Raw genomic sequence first — 14411 nt, 5'->3', positions numbered from 1 at the left:
CATGACCTCCTGGTTTATGGGTCGATGCTCAATCACTGAGCAACACCGGCTGAGCTATTATACTTTTTTTTAATACTCTATCCAAGTGCTGCCCAATAGAACTTTCTGCAGCATGGAAATGGTCTATCTTCTGTGCTGTTCAATATGGTAGCCATGAGCTACATGTGAGTATTGAATACTTGAAATATGGCTAGTACAATAAATGAGCTGAATTTTTTTATTTTATTGAATTTATTGTATTTACATCACAAAGTTCAATGTGACTAGTGGCTACCATATTGGACAGGGCAGACAATGCTTATCACAGCACATGCACAAAATAGACAATAGACGCTCAGTGACATTTATTAAATGGATGGATGAATAAGTGATTAAATGAACTTAATTATAGCCTATACATGTTACAGTGTTTATATCGCTACAATTAGATAATTTTACAATTTACTTAACATAGGTGGGCAGTAGCTACTTTCCTGTTGCTTTATACTCTGAATAGCTTTTTTTTTTTGCCACTGGAAAAATAACAAATGCTAAAACACATAAACAAGATTCTATATTTAGGCCTCACTTTCTCTGAGCTCAGTATAAATTCAATCTGACTCGGAGGTCAGCCTCTTTTGTTTTTCAGAAATAAAAAAAACCTGTGATGTACATGTTTTATTTAGCAGTGGGTTCTCGTTATGACATTTCCCTTTAGGAATGAAAAAGGAAGAGATAAGTTATTATCAATGCAGCCACAAGCAAATCCAGCCATCTTCCTTGGCACTGAAGGGAAATGTCAAAAAGGATTATTCATGCATTAAAGATTCATGGACATGTTATCCCTCTACTATATTGAAGGACTGGATTGTGTTTAAATACTTGTAGACCATTATGAGACAGTAGGGACTTGGCAGCTTGAAATAACATTTTCCTCAGTAGCTTTATGACCTCAACGGTCTCACACAGAGATAGAAAGAAATATTTCATTGATATTTCACCTGAGTGATAGTTGTTTTTAAGGTTACTGAAACTTGCAAAAGAATGTCTTCATGTTGTTTTGAATTTATTTCTTAATATTTTTATGTTTTTTAAACATCAAATTTGAATAAGGCTCTACATATTTGGGTCTGTTTCCTCTTTCTAGTATGACAGTTAAGAAACCAAGATACAATGAAGTCATAAGGAGATTCCCAAAACAGGGCAAGAGGGGAATCTTGTATTCAATTGAACAGGCAGAGTCTGGATCGTGAGAATTAAGTAAACCAAAACATCATGATAAGCAGAATAAGCCAAACACAAAAGGACAAATATTACATTATTCCACTTTATAAAATACATAGAATAGGCAAATTTATAGGGATAGGAAGTAAATTTGAGGTTACCCAGAGACTGGGGAGAGAGAGGAATGGGAAATATTGCTTAATGGTTACAGAGTTTTTGTTTGGGTGATGAAAAGGTTTTGGAAATAGATAGTGGTGATGGTTGCACAACATTGTGAATGTAATCAATGCCACAAAATCATACACTTAAAATTTGTTGAAATGGCAATATATATATATATATATATATATATATATATATATATATCTCCACAATAAGAAAAAATAGAATTGGATAAATCAGTAGGTCTCACATAAAAGAAAAATAACATTGTTTGGGAGAGATCAACAGCTTTGCTTCCATCTTCCAAACCTCACACACGTTTCTCCTTTGACCAACTCTAACTCCGAACCATGTAGTTATCAGTGTAACCCAAGTTGAAATAGCACAATCAGGCATATTGTGTCTTGCAATTAATGTTTATACTTAAGCTTAAATAAAGGCATTGGAAATGTTCCTTAAATTAGAATAGAGGAAATTCTTACTCATTCTCTTCTTGCCCTTTCCAGGTGAAGAAAACATTGAAAATTAATTTTTAAAATAATCAAGAATATTTCACTTGTTTCCTCCTGACACTGTTCATTTGCTTCATGGTAATTGATGGTAGAAAAAGATGGCACTTTGTTACTCCCCATCACGTCAAGCTGAGTCACAAGTCTGTCATTTCACATTTTCAGCTCAACTTAAAAAATTATCTATCAACAAATTGAGCAGTTTCTACACAATGCCTAGAAACCAGAAGTAGAGTATTTTTTTTTTATATATATAGTTTACTGAACCATTCCTTTATTGTTAGACATGTGGGGCAAGAGATATATGTGATCACAAAGCCTTTTCCAAAGTCATAGTCCTGTCCACAAAATGCTGGGCTATGGTCAGCGCTCAGTCTCAGCATCTTGTCCTATCTTCCAGATGACCAGGCGCATGCAGGCGCTGGCGTCCTCACTGGAGCTGTGGCCATCTATCCGGTCCTGGATGACGTGTCCGAGGTAGTGAGCGGCGAGATTGCGAAGGGAGCGCTTGTAGGGGAGGCCGCGGCGGTGCGGGAAGAGCACAGATGTGTCCAGCACGGTGCCGTGGATGAGCTTCAAGGCCAGCTGGTAGCTCTGCAGGCTGTGTCCGATGAGGATGGTGTGGGAATTGAAGAGCGTCAGCAAGGCGGCCTGAACGTCCCGGATCGAGGTGCTGGTGTGGGCCAGGTCAGCCGTGGTGACTCCGGAAAACCTGGTGTTGTAGTCGACGATGTCGCGGTCAGGCCTGACGAAGGTGTCCTACACCAGCTGCAGGGCGCTGTCCACCACGCTGACGCGGGTCAGCTCCAGGCCAGAGGTGGTGTAGCACATCTCACAGTCCAGGGCGTAGATGCCGGGGTGAGCCCCTGGGGGCAGCTCTTTGTCCAAGGTCTGCACGAAGCCCTGCAGGTCCTGCTGGCGGCTGTCCTGAACGTGCTGCTGGGCCACCTGGCAGCCAGGGGAGCCGATGGGGGCCGAGCAGCACGTGTACTGAATCTGCCAGACCCCAGCTGCTGGAGTGGGGCGCAGCCGCCCCCAGTGGTAGTGACATTCTTCCTGGTGCACGCAGTGGCCCGAGGGGGCCACGAGGTACTGGGTGCCACAGCGGCAGCACAGCCTGCAGGAGGCATCTTGGGGCGGCTTCTCTTGGGTGGTGAAGAGGACAGCGCCCCCGGGCAGCTTGGGGTGCGCGAAGGGGTAGCCATTCTCCTTGAGCTGGGCCTGGGTTAGCAGGTGCTCCTTGAGGCGCTGGTACAGGGCGGCCCCTTGCAAAGGATCCTCTTCAGGGTTGCTGTTCGGGCTCTGGAGTGAGAAGCTGGTCTGGGTGGCCAATTTGCCCCCCAGCACCAACTCCTGGGACACAGCCCCTCTGTCCCGGGTCTTGTGGAGACGGGCTCAAGGGCTGGGTTCCAGGCCCTGCATCTTGTGGAAGGTGTTTGCCGCCACATCCCGGTCCATCTTCTTGCTGGGGCTCTGGTGGTTGGCCGCCTTCTCCTCCTTCAGCTCTTTCTCTGTGGCATCCTGAGTGGAGGAGCAGAACTTGAGACCCTCATCCATAAAGAGGCTGAGATGGCGTTGATGGGTGATGGTGGGCACTTTGCCCCCCCACTCTTTTGGACGAACGGGCTTCTGAGAACTCTGCTCAGGTGGGCCGCGGGTTACGAGTTTGGGAGGCACAGGGCTGGTGGCCATGGACGCCTGGCCTGATGGGGCGCGGGCCTCTGGGAGCTGGCTGCCCAACCCCTGGGCCTTGGGAGGAGGGCTGCTGCTGGCCAGGAAGCGCCTCTTGGCACCTGCAGCCAGGCAGGGAATGGTGTCTCGGGCAGTCCTCCTCTTGTCTCTGGCAGCTGAGAGGTGGATGGAGCGGGGCTTCGGGGCCGGCTGCTGGGCAGCCTGGGGCAGGCTGGCTGACTTCATGGGAGGCTTGTCTGCTCCCTGCAGCAGGTCACATAGCTCCTGGGCAGGGGGTAGCCGGTTGCGGGGGCCAGGCCTCTCCTCACGGACTCTGGCTGGATGGTGAGATATATGGGGGCCCAGCTGTATATGGGGGGCACTGGGAGCAGGCCGCCAGGGCCAATAGGTTGATGGCAGGGCCACTGGCAGGAAGGCCGGTGCACCAGGGTTGGGGCAGGGCAGGAGGCACCCAGCTTGGCCTCCTGAGCTTGCAGATGGCCGGGAGGAAACCAGCTCGGTGCTGTGGCCCTCAGGAGGGTTGGAGCTCGAGCTGCTTTACTTCTCCTGGGTGGCGACATGGTCCTTGCTCTCCTGGGCTCTGGTGTCTAATGGCCTAGGTTGGGTGCCCTCAGCCCTTATATAAGCGGAAAGCCTGTCTGAAAGCAGATTAACTCGCTCAGCCAATGAATCCAACTTGATCTCATCTTCTTTAGATTGTTTTCCAGAACCCAGGGCACCTGGAGTCAGACGCACACACTGATCCCACCCTACTTAATCCGATATTCTCTGGACTGGCTTCTAGAATCACAGAGCTCCCTCCGGACGAATCAACAGGAGGGATCTCTGAGTGCAGAGGGTGGGCCCCATCCTCTGCTTAGTTCTCCTAGTGCCAGGTCACTGAGTGCTGGAAGCCGGTCCATTCTTGCTGCTTGACACAGTCGCTACAGGGAAGAAACATCTGCACAGCATGTTTCAAGGGACCTGGCGTATATGGCATACTGTTCTTAATATGTTTGCTCCCCTTCTTAACGTTATGTGTTTTAACCAAGGTCACCTCTCCGAGAAAGGTTGTTTCTCCAGGTGGGGATTTTCTCCTGGAGTTAGGGAGGGAATAAAACCCCTTAACTAAGTGCCAGGCTGGTAATTAATCACTTTAACTACGAACAATCACCATTAAGCTACATAATCTTTAGTTAGGATAATCTCCTTCAGTTACTTCCTTGTAGCTTAGTAGAACAATAGGGTAACTTTGGAATGGAGATAAGAAACGCCCTAACCTTTGGAATAGAGTGGATAGGATTTAAATCAACTGGTATAAATACAGATGTAACAAGACAATAAACACAGAATCTGGCTGGAGAACCTGGCTAAAGAAGCTTGCTATGATGATCACCTGAATGCTGCCTCTGTCCACACCTTTGGGAACCCTGGACCTGCTGGGGCTTGACCCCAACAACTGAGTGCCCCAGAGTGACCAGACAACCATTCCTGTCTATGGGCCAAGGGGAGGAAGCCAAGGCTCAGAGAGGTCAAGACCACACAACCCAAGTCGGGAGCAAGACAGGGATCAGGCACTGTGACCTTGTGGGAGGGGACACCCACATCTTACTCTCCCCACTCTTGTTCCTTTCGTTCTCTGACCCAGCATGGAGCACAACTCTGATTGAATGTGGGTCCCGGCACTTGTCTGCCAGGACCTGGGGTGTGTGGGACTGCGTCATCTTGCCTTGCTTGGTGAGATGAGAGGTCCTCCATGTCTCCTGGCCAGGGGACAGAGTGGTCAGATGCAATGGCTTCTTGTCCTCTGCCTTCTCTTCTTTGGGGGGCTGGAACACATGGTCATCCCTCTACCACCAAGAATGAACCTTTTTGGGCATGTCTAATGTCATGAGACATCATATCCTCAAAGGGTTGTCATCCATGTTGGAGCACGTGTCAGAATTTCCTTCCTTTTTTAAAGCTGAACACTAATCCATGGTACATGTCTAGTCTCCATTTTGCTTCTTATCCATTCATCTCTCCAGGCACATTCCTCAGTGGCTGCTTCCATCTGACATGTTGTGAACACAGGTGCCCAAATATCTCTTCAAGACCCCGCTTTCCATTTCTGTGTGTATGTACCTAGAAGTGGCACTGTTGAACCATTTGGTAATTTTATTTAATTTTTAAGTTTTTGTTTGTTAATCCTTTCCAGAGAATATTTTTTCCATTGATTTTTAGAGAGAGTTGGGGAGGAGGGAAGGGAGAGAGAGAGAGAAGGAGAGAGTGAAAGAAAGGGAAGGAGGGAGGGAGGGGGAGAGAGAGAGCGAGAGAGAGTGAGAGAGAGATAGAGAGATTTTTTGATTGGTTGCCTCCCACACACACCCTGCCTGGAAGCTGGGGGTCAAACCAACCACCGAGGTATGTGTCCTTGAACAGAAATGGAACCTTCGACCCTTTGATTCATGGGCTGATGCTCCACCCACTGAGAAACCGGATAGGACTTTCAATTTTATTTATTTTTTATCATCATTACAAATATCCTATCCCAGGGGTGGGCAACCCCTGGCACGCGTGCCAAAAATGGCACTCCAGTTACTTTTGCTGGCTCGCGAAACCCTCTCTTATAATCTTCCATTTACAATTTTTTTCTTAATATCGACTTTTTTATTTTTCAGATAAATTCAGTGTAGGTGCATCTTAGATAAATAAATAATTTTACATAACAAGTTATCTTAAAGACCATAGACATGGATTGACGAGAGAGGGGAAGAGCAATTTCTATGCCTCTGCCTTAACTCTTCCTGCCTTCCTAGATCTGACCAGTGTTTTGGTTTCATCCACATACGCGTGTGAATCTTTGTTCTCAGTGATGAATTTTCTTAAGTCTCGTAATAGGAGTAGCCTGACAGATGAAAGTAGTAGCTTGTGCATATCTCTGAAGGTCAAGAAACATAAACCTGATGTAAAAATCTCTGTCACTAGTGATGCAGCAGCAAAAGTCCCACTGATAATACCAAACGGAGTCATAAAGTTTTCTGTTGGACTATCAGTGTAAATGTATACATTAAAAAATAAATGTATTTTTCATCATCATATACTGTGTTTTTGTCGCTCGAATGAATTTTATTATTTCTTCAAAGTTCTTCACATATGTACACCTTAAGAGATATCAAGTAGGTGTAACTTGTTCTCAAAGAATTAGGGTTGGCATGCAGAAGAATTTTGAGTCAGAGATTTTGCTTGTTTTGGCAACACTCAAAAAAAGGTTGCCCACATCTGTCCTATCCTATATAATAAAAACCCTGGGTGTAATGTCATGACAGTGGCTCGACCAACCGGAAGAAAGTCAGTCCTGCTAGGGGTCATCTTGGAAACGGCTGTACCCTCCTTGAGCTGTTTCCTGGGAGCCAGAGGTTTGAGGCAGGAATCAGCCCTTGGAGTATGGAGGCATATCTTTATAAAGTTTTAATCCTATCTAATAAAAGAGAAACATGGTAATTAGCCATACATCCGCTACCCTTCCCATTGGCTAATCAGGGCGATATGCAAATTAACTGCCAGCCAAGATGGCGGCAGGCAGCCATGCACTGAAGCGAACAGGGAGGCTTGCTTGCTCCAGTGACGGCTGACTCCAACGTTCCCCGCCTGCCGCTGCCGGCCTCTCAGCTGCAACTCTAAGCAACTATGTCGCAAATATAGAAGCTAAACAAAACCCCAGAAACCTGCGTTAGTCAGCCAGGTTTCAGCCAGCCAGACCACAACATTGTATCAAATACAGAAGGTAAACAAAGGCCATAAACCTGCTTTCAGCAGCCGAGGCCTCAGAGCTAAAGCTGGCCCAGAATAAAAAAAGAAAAAAAGGAGCGGTTGGGAGCTTCAGTCACCCACCAGCCTGAAAATGGCCCTCAGCCCCTCAGCCAGACTGGCCAGGCACCCCAGTGGGGACCCCCACCCTGAAGGGGGTGTGACCAGCTGCAAACAGCCATCATCTCCTCATCCAGGCTGGCCAGGCACCCAAGTGGGACCCCCACCCTGAAGGGGGTGTGACCAGCTGCAAACAGCCATCATCCCCTCATCCAGGCTGGCCAGGCACCCCAGTGGGGACCCCCACCCTGATTCAGGACACCCTTCAGGGTAAACCAGCCAGCCCCCACCCATGCACCAGGCCTCTATTCTATATAGTAAAAGGGTAATATGCCTCCCAGCACCGGAATCAGCGGAGCCGCGAGGCCTCCTGGCACCAGGATCAGCGTGACAAGGGGCAGTGCCTCAACCCCCTGATCAGCCCTGCTCTGTGCCTGATAGGGGGGAGCTCCCCAACCCCCTGATTGCCCTGCAGCTCTGTGTGTGACAAGGTGCAGTGCCCTAACCTCCTGATCGGCCCTGCTCTGTGTGTGACAAGGTGCAGTGCCCCAACCCCCTGATCGGTCCTGCTCTGTGTGTGATAGAGGGTGGTGCCCCCAACGCCCCCCCCCCCCCACGGACCCTGCTCTGTGTGTGATGGGGTAGAGCCATAACCTCCCCATCGGCCCTGCCCTGCGTGTGACAGTGGCGGTGCCCCAACCCCCTGATCCGCCCTGCTCTGTGTGTGACAGGGGGCGGTGCCCCAACTCCCTTATCGGCCCTACTCTGTGAGTGACAGGGGCGAGCTCCTCAACCCCCTGATGGGCCCTGCTCTGTGCATGACAGAGGGGAGCTCCCCAACCCCTGATGGGCCCTGCTCTGTGCGTGACAGGGGGGAGCTCCCCAACCCCCTGATGGGCCCTTCTCTGTGCATGACAGGGGGCAGCACCCCAACCCCCTGATCCACCCTGCTCTGTGTGTGACAGGGGGCAGTGCCTCAACTCCCCTATCGGCCCTACTCTGTGAGTGACAGGGGGGAACTCCTCAACCCCCTGATCAGCCCTGCACTGTGTGTGACAGGGTATGGAGCCCCAACCCCCCTGATGGGCCCTGCTCTGTGCGTGACAGGGGGTAACGCCGCAACTTCCCTATCGACCCTGCCTTGAGTGTGACAGGGGGCGGTGCCCCAACCCCCCAAATCAGCTGTACCCTGAGCGTGACTAGGGGTGGCATCGCAACCTCCCAATCCGCCCTGCTCTGTGCATGACAGGGGGCAGCGCCCCAACTCCCCAATCAGCCCTGCTCTGAGCCCGCCCAGGGGCTGCACCTAGGGATTGGGCATGCCCTCTGCCACCCGGGAGCAGGCCTAAGCCAGCAGGTCATTATCTCCTGAGGGGTCCCAGACTGCGAGAGGGCACAGGATGGGCTGAGGGATCCCCCCACCCCCCCGAGTGCAAAAATTTTTGTGCACCAGGCCTCTAGTACATTATATTAGAGGTCATGGTAGTACTGTTTTACCCACAGCATCTACAGGAATTGCTGAAAATTTACTTCTCAGTGGAAGCACCTTTCATTCCCATTATAAATTACCCATTCCTCTAAATGAAACTTCAATTTCTAGACTCAATATAAACAGTGAAGTTGCTAAAACTATTAAAAAGGCCCAACTTCTCATTATTGATGAATACACCATGGCATCCAGTCATGCTATACATGCCATAGACAGATTACTAAGAGAAATTTGAATGTTATCTTTGGTAAGATAGTTCTTCTTGGAGGGGATTTTCGACAATGTCTCAGTATTGTACTGCATGCTATGTGATCGGCCATAGTACAAGCGAGTTTAAAGTACTGCAATGTTTGGGGATGTTTCAGAAAGTTGTCTCTTAGAAGAAATATGAGATCAGAGGATTCTGCTTATAGTGGATGGTTAGTAAAACTTGGAGATGGCAAACTTGATAGCAGTTTTCATTTAGGAATGGATATTATTGAAATCCCCTGTGAAATGATTTGCAATGGGTCTATTATTGAAGCTACCTTTGGAAATACTATATCTATAGATAATATTAAAAATATATCTAAACGTGCAATTCTTTGTCCAAAAAATGAGCATGTTCAAAAAGTAAATGAAGAAATTTTGGGTATACTCAATGGAGATTTTCACACATATTTGTGTGATGATTCCATTGATTTCACAAATGATGCTGAAAAGGAAAATTTTCCTAACAAATTTCTTAATAGTATTACTCCTCTGGGAATGCCATGTCATAAATGAAAAGTGAAAGTGGGTGCAATCATCATGCTATTGAGAAATCTTAATAGTAAATGGGGTCTTTGTAATGGTACCAGATTTATTATCAAAAGATTATGACCTAACATTATCAAAGTTGAAGTATCAACAGGATCTGCAGAAGGAGAGGTTGTTCTGATTCCAAGAATTGATTTGTCCCAATCTGACACTGGCCTCCCATTTAAATTGATTCAATGACAGTTTCCCGTGATGCCAGCATTTGTGATGACTATTAATAAATCACCAGGACAAACTCTAGACAGAGTAAGCGTATTCCTACCTGAACCCGTTTTCACACATGGTCAGTTATATGTTGCTTTCTCTCGAGTTCGAAGAGCATGTGACGTTAAAGTTAAAGTTCTAAATACTTCAGCACAAGGGAAATTAGTAGAGCACTCTGAAAGTGTTTTCACTCTTAATGTGGTATACAGGGAGATATTAGAATAAGTTTAATCACTTTATCAGTCATTGTTTGCATCACTGTTGTTTTTATATCATGTTTTTGTTGTTTTTATATCATGCCTCTGTTGTTATATCATTTTGTTACTGTTTATTTATTAATAAATGTATATATTATTTTCATATACAGTTTACTAATTTCCTTTCATCTCTCACACTTCTATTATAGAGAAAGGGCAAATAGCAATATTAAAATATTTCTGTTAATTAATTCCCTTTCAATGTACAGGAATTTTGTGCACCGGGCTACTACTATTAAAATAGTATCTCAGAAGGGAAAGGAAACGGGGGAGGTAGACAGAGAGAGAGAGAGAGAGGGACAGAGAGACAGAGAGTTGCCTCCCACTCACACCCTGCCTGGAAGCTGGGGGTCAAAAGCACCACCAAGGTATGTGCCCTTGAGTGGAAATGGAACCCTCCACCCTTTGATTAGTGGGCTGATGCTCCAACCATTGAGATAACTGGACAGGGCTATTTTTTTTAAAATTCTTTATTAGTTAAGGTATTACAAATATGTCCTCATCCCCCCCCCCATTAGACCCCTATCCTACCCCCCCCTTCATGCTCTCATCCCCTTGTTGTCCATGTCCATTGGTTTGGCTTATATGCATGCATACAAGTCCTTTTGTTGATCTCTTCCCCTTGCCCCCTCCCTCCCCTACTTTCCCTTTGTAGAGTATTTTTTGAAGTGGCAATAGCTTGGAAACAATAGAGATATCCATCATTTAGGAGAGTGGTTAAGTAAATATTAGAATAAACACATAATGGAATACTACGCAGCCTTTGACAAAAATGTACTGGTAGGAAGCCACATCAATGCTATTTTGTTAAGTGAAAAAGATAATGTGAAAATAATATGCATGGTACCATGAAAAAAAAGAATGCATATAACTTCTCTCGTCTCTAGGGAAAGTGACTGGGGGTGGAGTGGGAAAAAATAATATAAAACCTTTAAATTTTGTGCCATATGTTTGTACTGTTTATGAGATAGATAAAATAGATTAGATAGATAGATATGGATAGGTAGGTAGACAGATAGACCCGCATTTTAACAATGATGTGCTCTGTGATACAGTGTGATCTGGCATATTTTACCCCTAAATCTTCTGCTCTTAGTATCAGAGATGCCAAGGAGAAAGAAATGTTAGTGATCATAATCTACATCATAGTTAGAAGACCAAATTCACATGTTGGGCCAACTTACCAGAATGTACACATAAGAGAAAGACATGGAAAAAATTTCCTACTTCTTCTGTCTTACCTCATTTCTTTCAAACACATTGTGACCAATATGTCTGTGTATGTTTGTATATACATTTTGTTACATGAGTTTAAAGATATATGCAAATTAACTGTTAGAAACGGTTCTTCTTTGAGACACCACCTATTTCAAACTACAGAAAGAAGTTTTATGTTCTGATCATTAGAGTCAGTTTTTAAAGGGGATGAATATTGTTACTAATCTAGGTCAGTTAAGAGGCTTATTCTGCACACTCCCCTTTCCTGGACTGCCTGCTACAGGAGGATTGGCTTTGCTGCACCTATCCTTTGTAATTCCTTCCCTCTGTCTAAAATTACATTTCCCTTTTCCATCCTGCCCAGATGTTTGACAGGTGTGTAACTTCTGGAATCTCCCAACCAATAGCCACACATTCTTCCTTGTATGTAGTTTTCCGAGGCTCAGGAGCAAACCCTGTTTTGCACAAGAGTACAAACTGCTCCTGTATGTGCACATCATGGCTTCCAGAGAAGAGCACATCAGTTTGGGCTTTGGCTGGCATTGATTCCTGAGGACAGGGAAGAGCTTCTAAGTCTGGCTCTTCCTTTCTGGCCCTTTATTACTAATGTCCTCACTCCAAATACTCAACTGTGATCATTGTAAAATGGGCTATGGGATGCAATCACATAACAGGGGCTTTCTCCTTCAGTACTACTTGAACCATCTCTTGATTAATAGGCGGAATTAAAGACACTGGAAAAATTATTATGTTGGCATCTTTCAGAAACAGTTATTAGATTTCTTTCTTGCAAGAAGTCCTGGCCTTGCATTTTCTTCCTTCAGTGGCCTGTCTGTACACAAAAGGACATTTACCCCTCATGAAACCCTTGCTTCTCCCACCAGTGCTATGCAGCTATCTTTCATAAAGAACAGCACCTTGGAGGTGAGGGTTGTACTGGCACTTCCCTGAAGCTGGGCCTTCAGTTTTCTACCCTGTCTATAATTCCTTGTTATTCTTAAAGTGTGAGAAACCGACTTACTACAGTCTCTCTCCCATTGAAAATGGTTTACTTAGAGATCACTAAAGAATGGATGAGACTAAAGCTCTGGCCTCCAGCATGGTATTATATCACACTCTCCTCTTCCCCAGGTAGAAATCCTGGGAAAGGTCATTGTTTTGTTATGTCTCACACACTTCTATACATGTCTCATACACTCCAGCTCCACTGGCCCTCTTGCTGTTCCCTCTGACTCGGGGCTTTGGCACCTAAAGGTCTCCCAACCTGGAATACTCATCTCCCAGAGAGACAGGTGGCTCAGTCCTTCACCTTTTTCAAGTCATTGTTCAAATGTCACTTTCTTATTGTCCATCCTTTGTTATAGAATTACTAGAGGCTCGATGCACAAAAATTCATGCAAGAGTAGGCCTTCCTTCCCCAGGCTGCTTGCACCAGCTTCCCACCAGCACCTGGGACCCCAGTTGGCTTCCCCGAGCCACCTGCAGGCACCCGGTACCTGAGCTGGCTTCCTTCCGGCCCCGGCTTTGTCAGGAAGGACGTCCAGAATGACGTCCAGTCTAATTAGCTATTACCCTTTTATTATTATAGACTAGAGGCCCGGTGCACAAAAATTGTAGTTCTCCTACCCTTGTTTCTGGATGGGCTAACCCAAGACTTTACCATGAAGGTATCAAGATGGGTCAATTCAAAGGAACAGGAGCCAATACTTATCTATAAACTACTATGTTCTAAGAATTTTGCAATCAGACTCATCATTTAGTCTGTCTAGCAATAGCACCACCACTTCACCCAAGTATTTTTTTGAGACTGTTCTCCCTTCTTCTGGGAACTTCTCCCAGACAACTCCATCCATATGGCCATCAGGATAGCCTCCATGTTAACACAGTATGACCACCAGATCCTGGCCTTCATTGTTGGAACAAAGACCTGCCCTGGAAAACCTGGAATCCAGACCAGGAGATCCAAACTCGGCCTGGTGGTGCTATTGAATTGAGAACATGTAAACCTGGAAGCTGTTTTGGGCAGCCATGTTTTCAACTGTGCAGACTGGCAAACAGAAACTGGTCTGTGGCAAAGGGAAGAGTAGAACAATCATGCAGAGAGGCACAGAGACAGGAAACCAAGTGTGGTCATGAGGCCCTTGGAGGCTCTGATTTCAATTCACCCTTGAGAGTCAGCTGTACCCTCATTTTAGAATTTTGAAAAATCTTTGTCTTTATATAATACTAGAGGCCTGTTGCACAAAGAGATTCGTGCAATAGGCCTTCCCTTCCCTTGGCTGCTGGCACCAGTTTTCCTCTGGCACCCGGGACCCAGGCCTTCACTCTGGCTGGGCTCCGGCCAGAGCTCCCCCTCCCCCGAGTTGTCAGGTTTTGCTGCTCTGCTGATCACGGGGCCGTGAAGCCTCGCAGCTCTGCTTGGCACCGGGGCGTGAGGCCTCGCAGCTCCACTGATCCCGGGGGCATGAGGCCTCGTGGCTCCGCTGATCCTGGGGGCGTGAAGCCTCGCTACTCGGCATGCTTTGGGTACGTTTGGCTTTGCTCCACTGCTTGGAGCCTAGTATGCAAATTAACCACCATCTTTGTTGGTGGTTAATTTGCATATTTCCTTGATTAGCCAATGGGAAGTGTAGCGAAGGTATGGTTAATTACCCTTTTTTGTCTTTTATTAGATAGGACTAGAGGCCCAGTGCACGAAATTCGTGCACTGGGGGGTGGGTGTCCCTCAGCCCAGCTTGCACCCTCTTCAATCTGGGACCCCTCAGGGGATGTCTGACTGCCAGTTTAAGCCCGATCCAATCCCTGTGGGATCAGGCCTATACCAGCAGTTGGACATCCCTCTCACAATCCAGGACTGCTGGCTCCTAACCACTCGCCTGCCTGCCTGCCTGATTGCCCCTAATTGCTTTTCCTGGCAGCCTGATCACTCCCTAACTGCTCCCTTGCCAGCCTGATTGACACCTACCTGCTCCCCTGCAGGCCTGGTCCCCCTCAACTGCCCTCCCCTGCCAGCCATCTGTGACAACTTGGGGGTGGCCATCTTGTGACAAC

General features: G+C 46.7%; 1 protein-coding gene across 1 annotated transcript; it reads right to left on the bottom strand.

The window, feature by feature from the left end:
* Nucleotides 1-2237: 2237 nt before the first annotated feature.
* LOC139005519 (RNA exonuclease 1 homolog) lies at nucleotides 2238-6896 on the bottom strand. Its single transcript, XM_070407784.1, is given in 3 exon segments — nucleotides 2238-3879; nucleotides 5262-5395; nucleotides 6867-6896. Coding segments are annotated over 3 exon segments (1806 nt in total).
* Nucleotides 6897-14411: the final 7515 nt, after the last annotated feature.

The sequence above is a fragment of the Myotis yumanensis genome, unplaced genomic scaffold (genome assembly GCF_028538775.1).
Source record: "Myotis yumanensis isolate MYYU_CA2020_CCGP unplaced genomic scaffold, mMyoYum1.0.hap1 SCAF_1, whole genome shotgun sequence".
NCBI classification, from domain to species: domain Eukaryota; kingdom Metazoa; phylum Chordata; class Mammalia; order Chiroptera; family Vespertilionidae; genus Myotis; species Myotis yumanensis.
The sequence above is the reverse complement of the archived record's forward strand: the minus strand, read 5'-3'. Positions and strand labels throughout refer to the sequence as shown.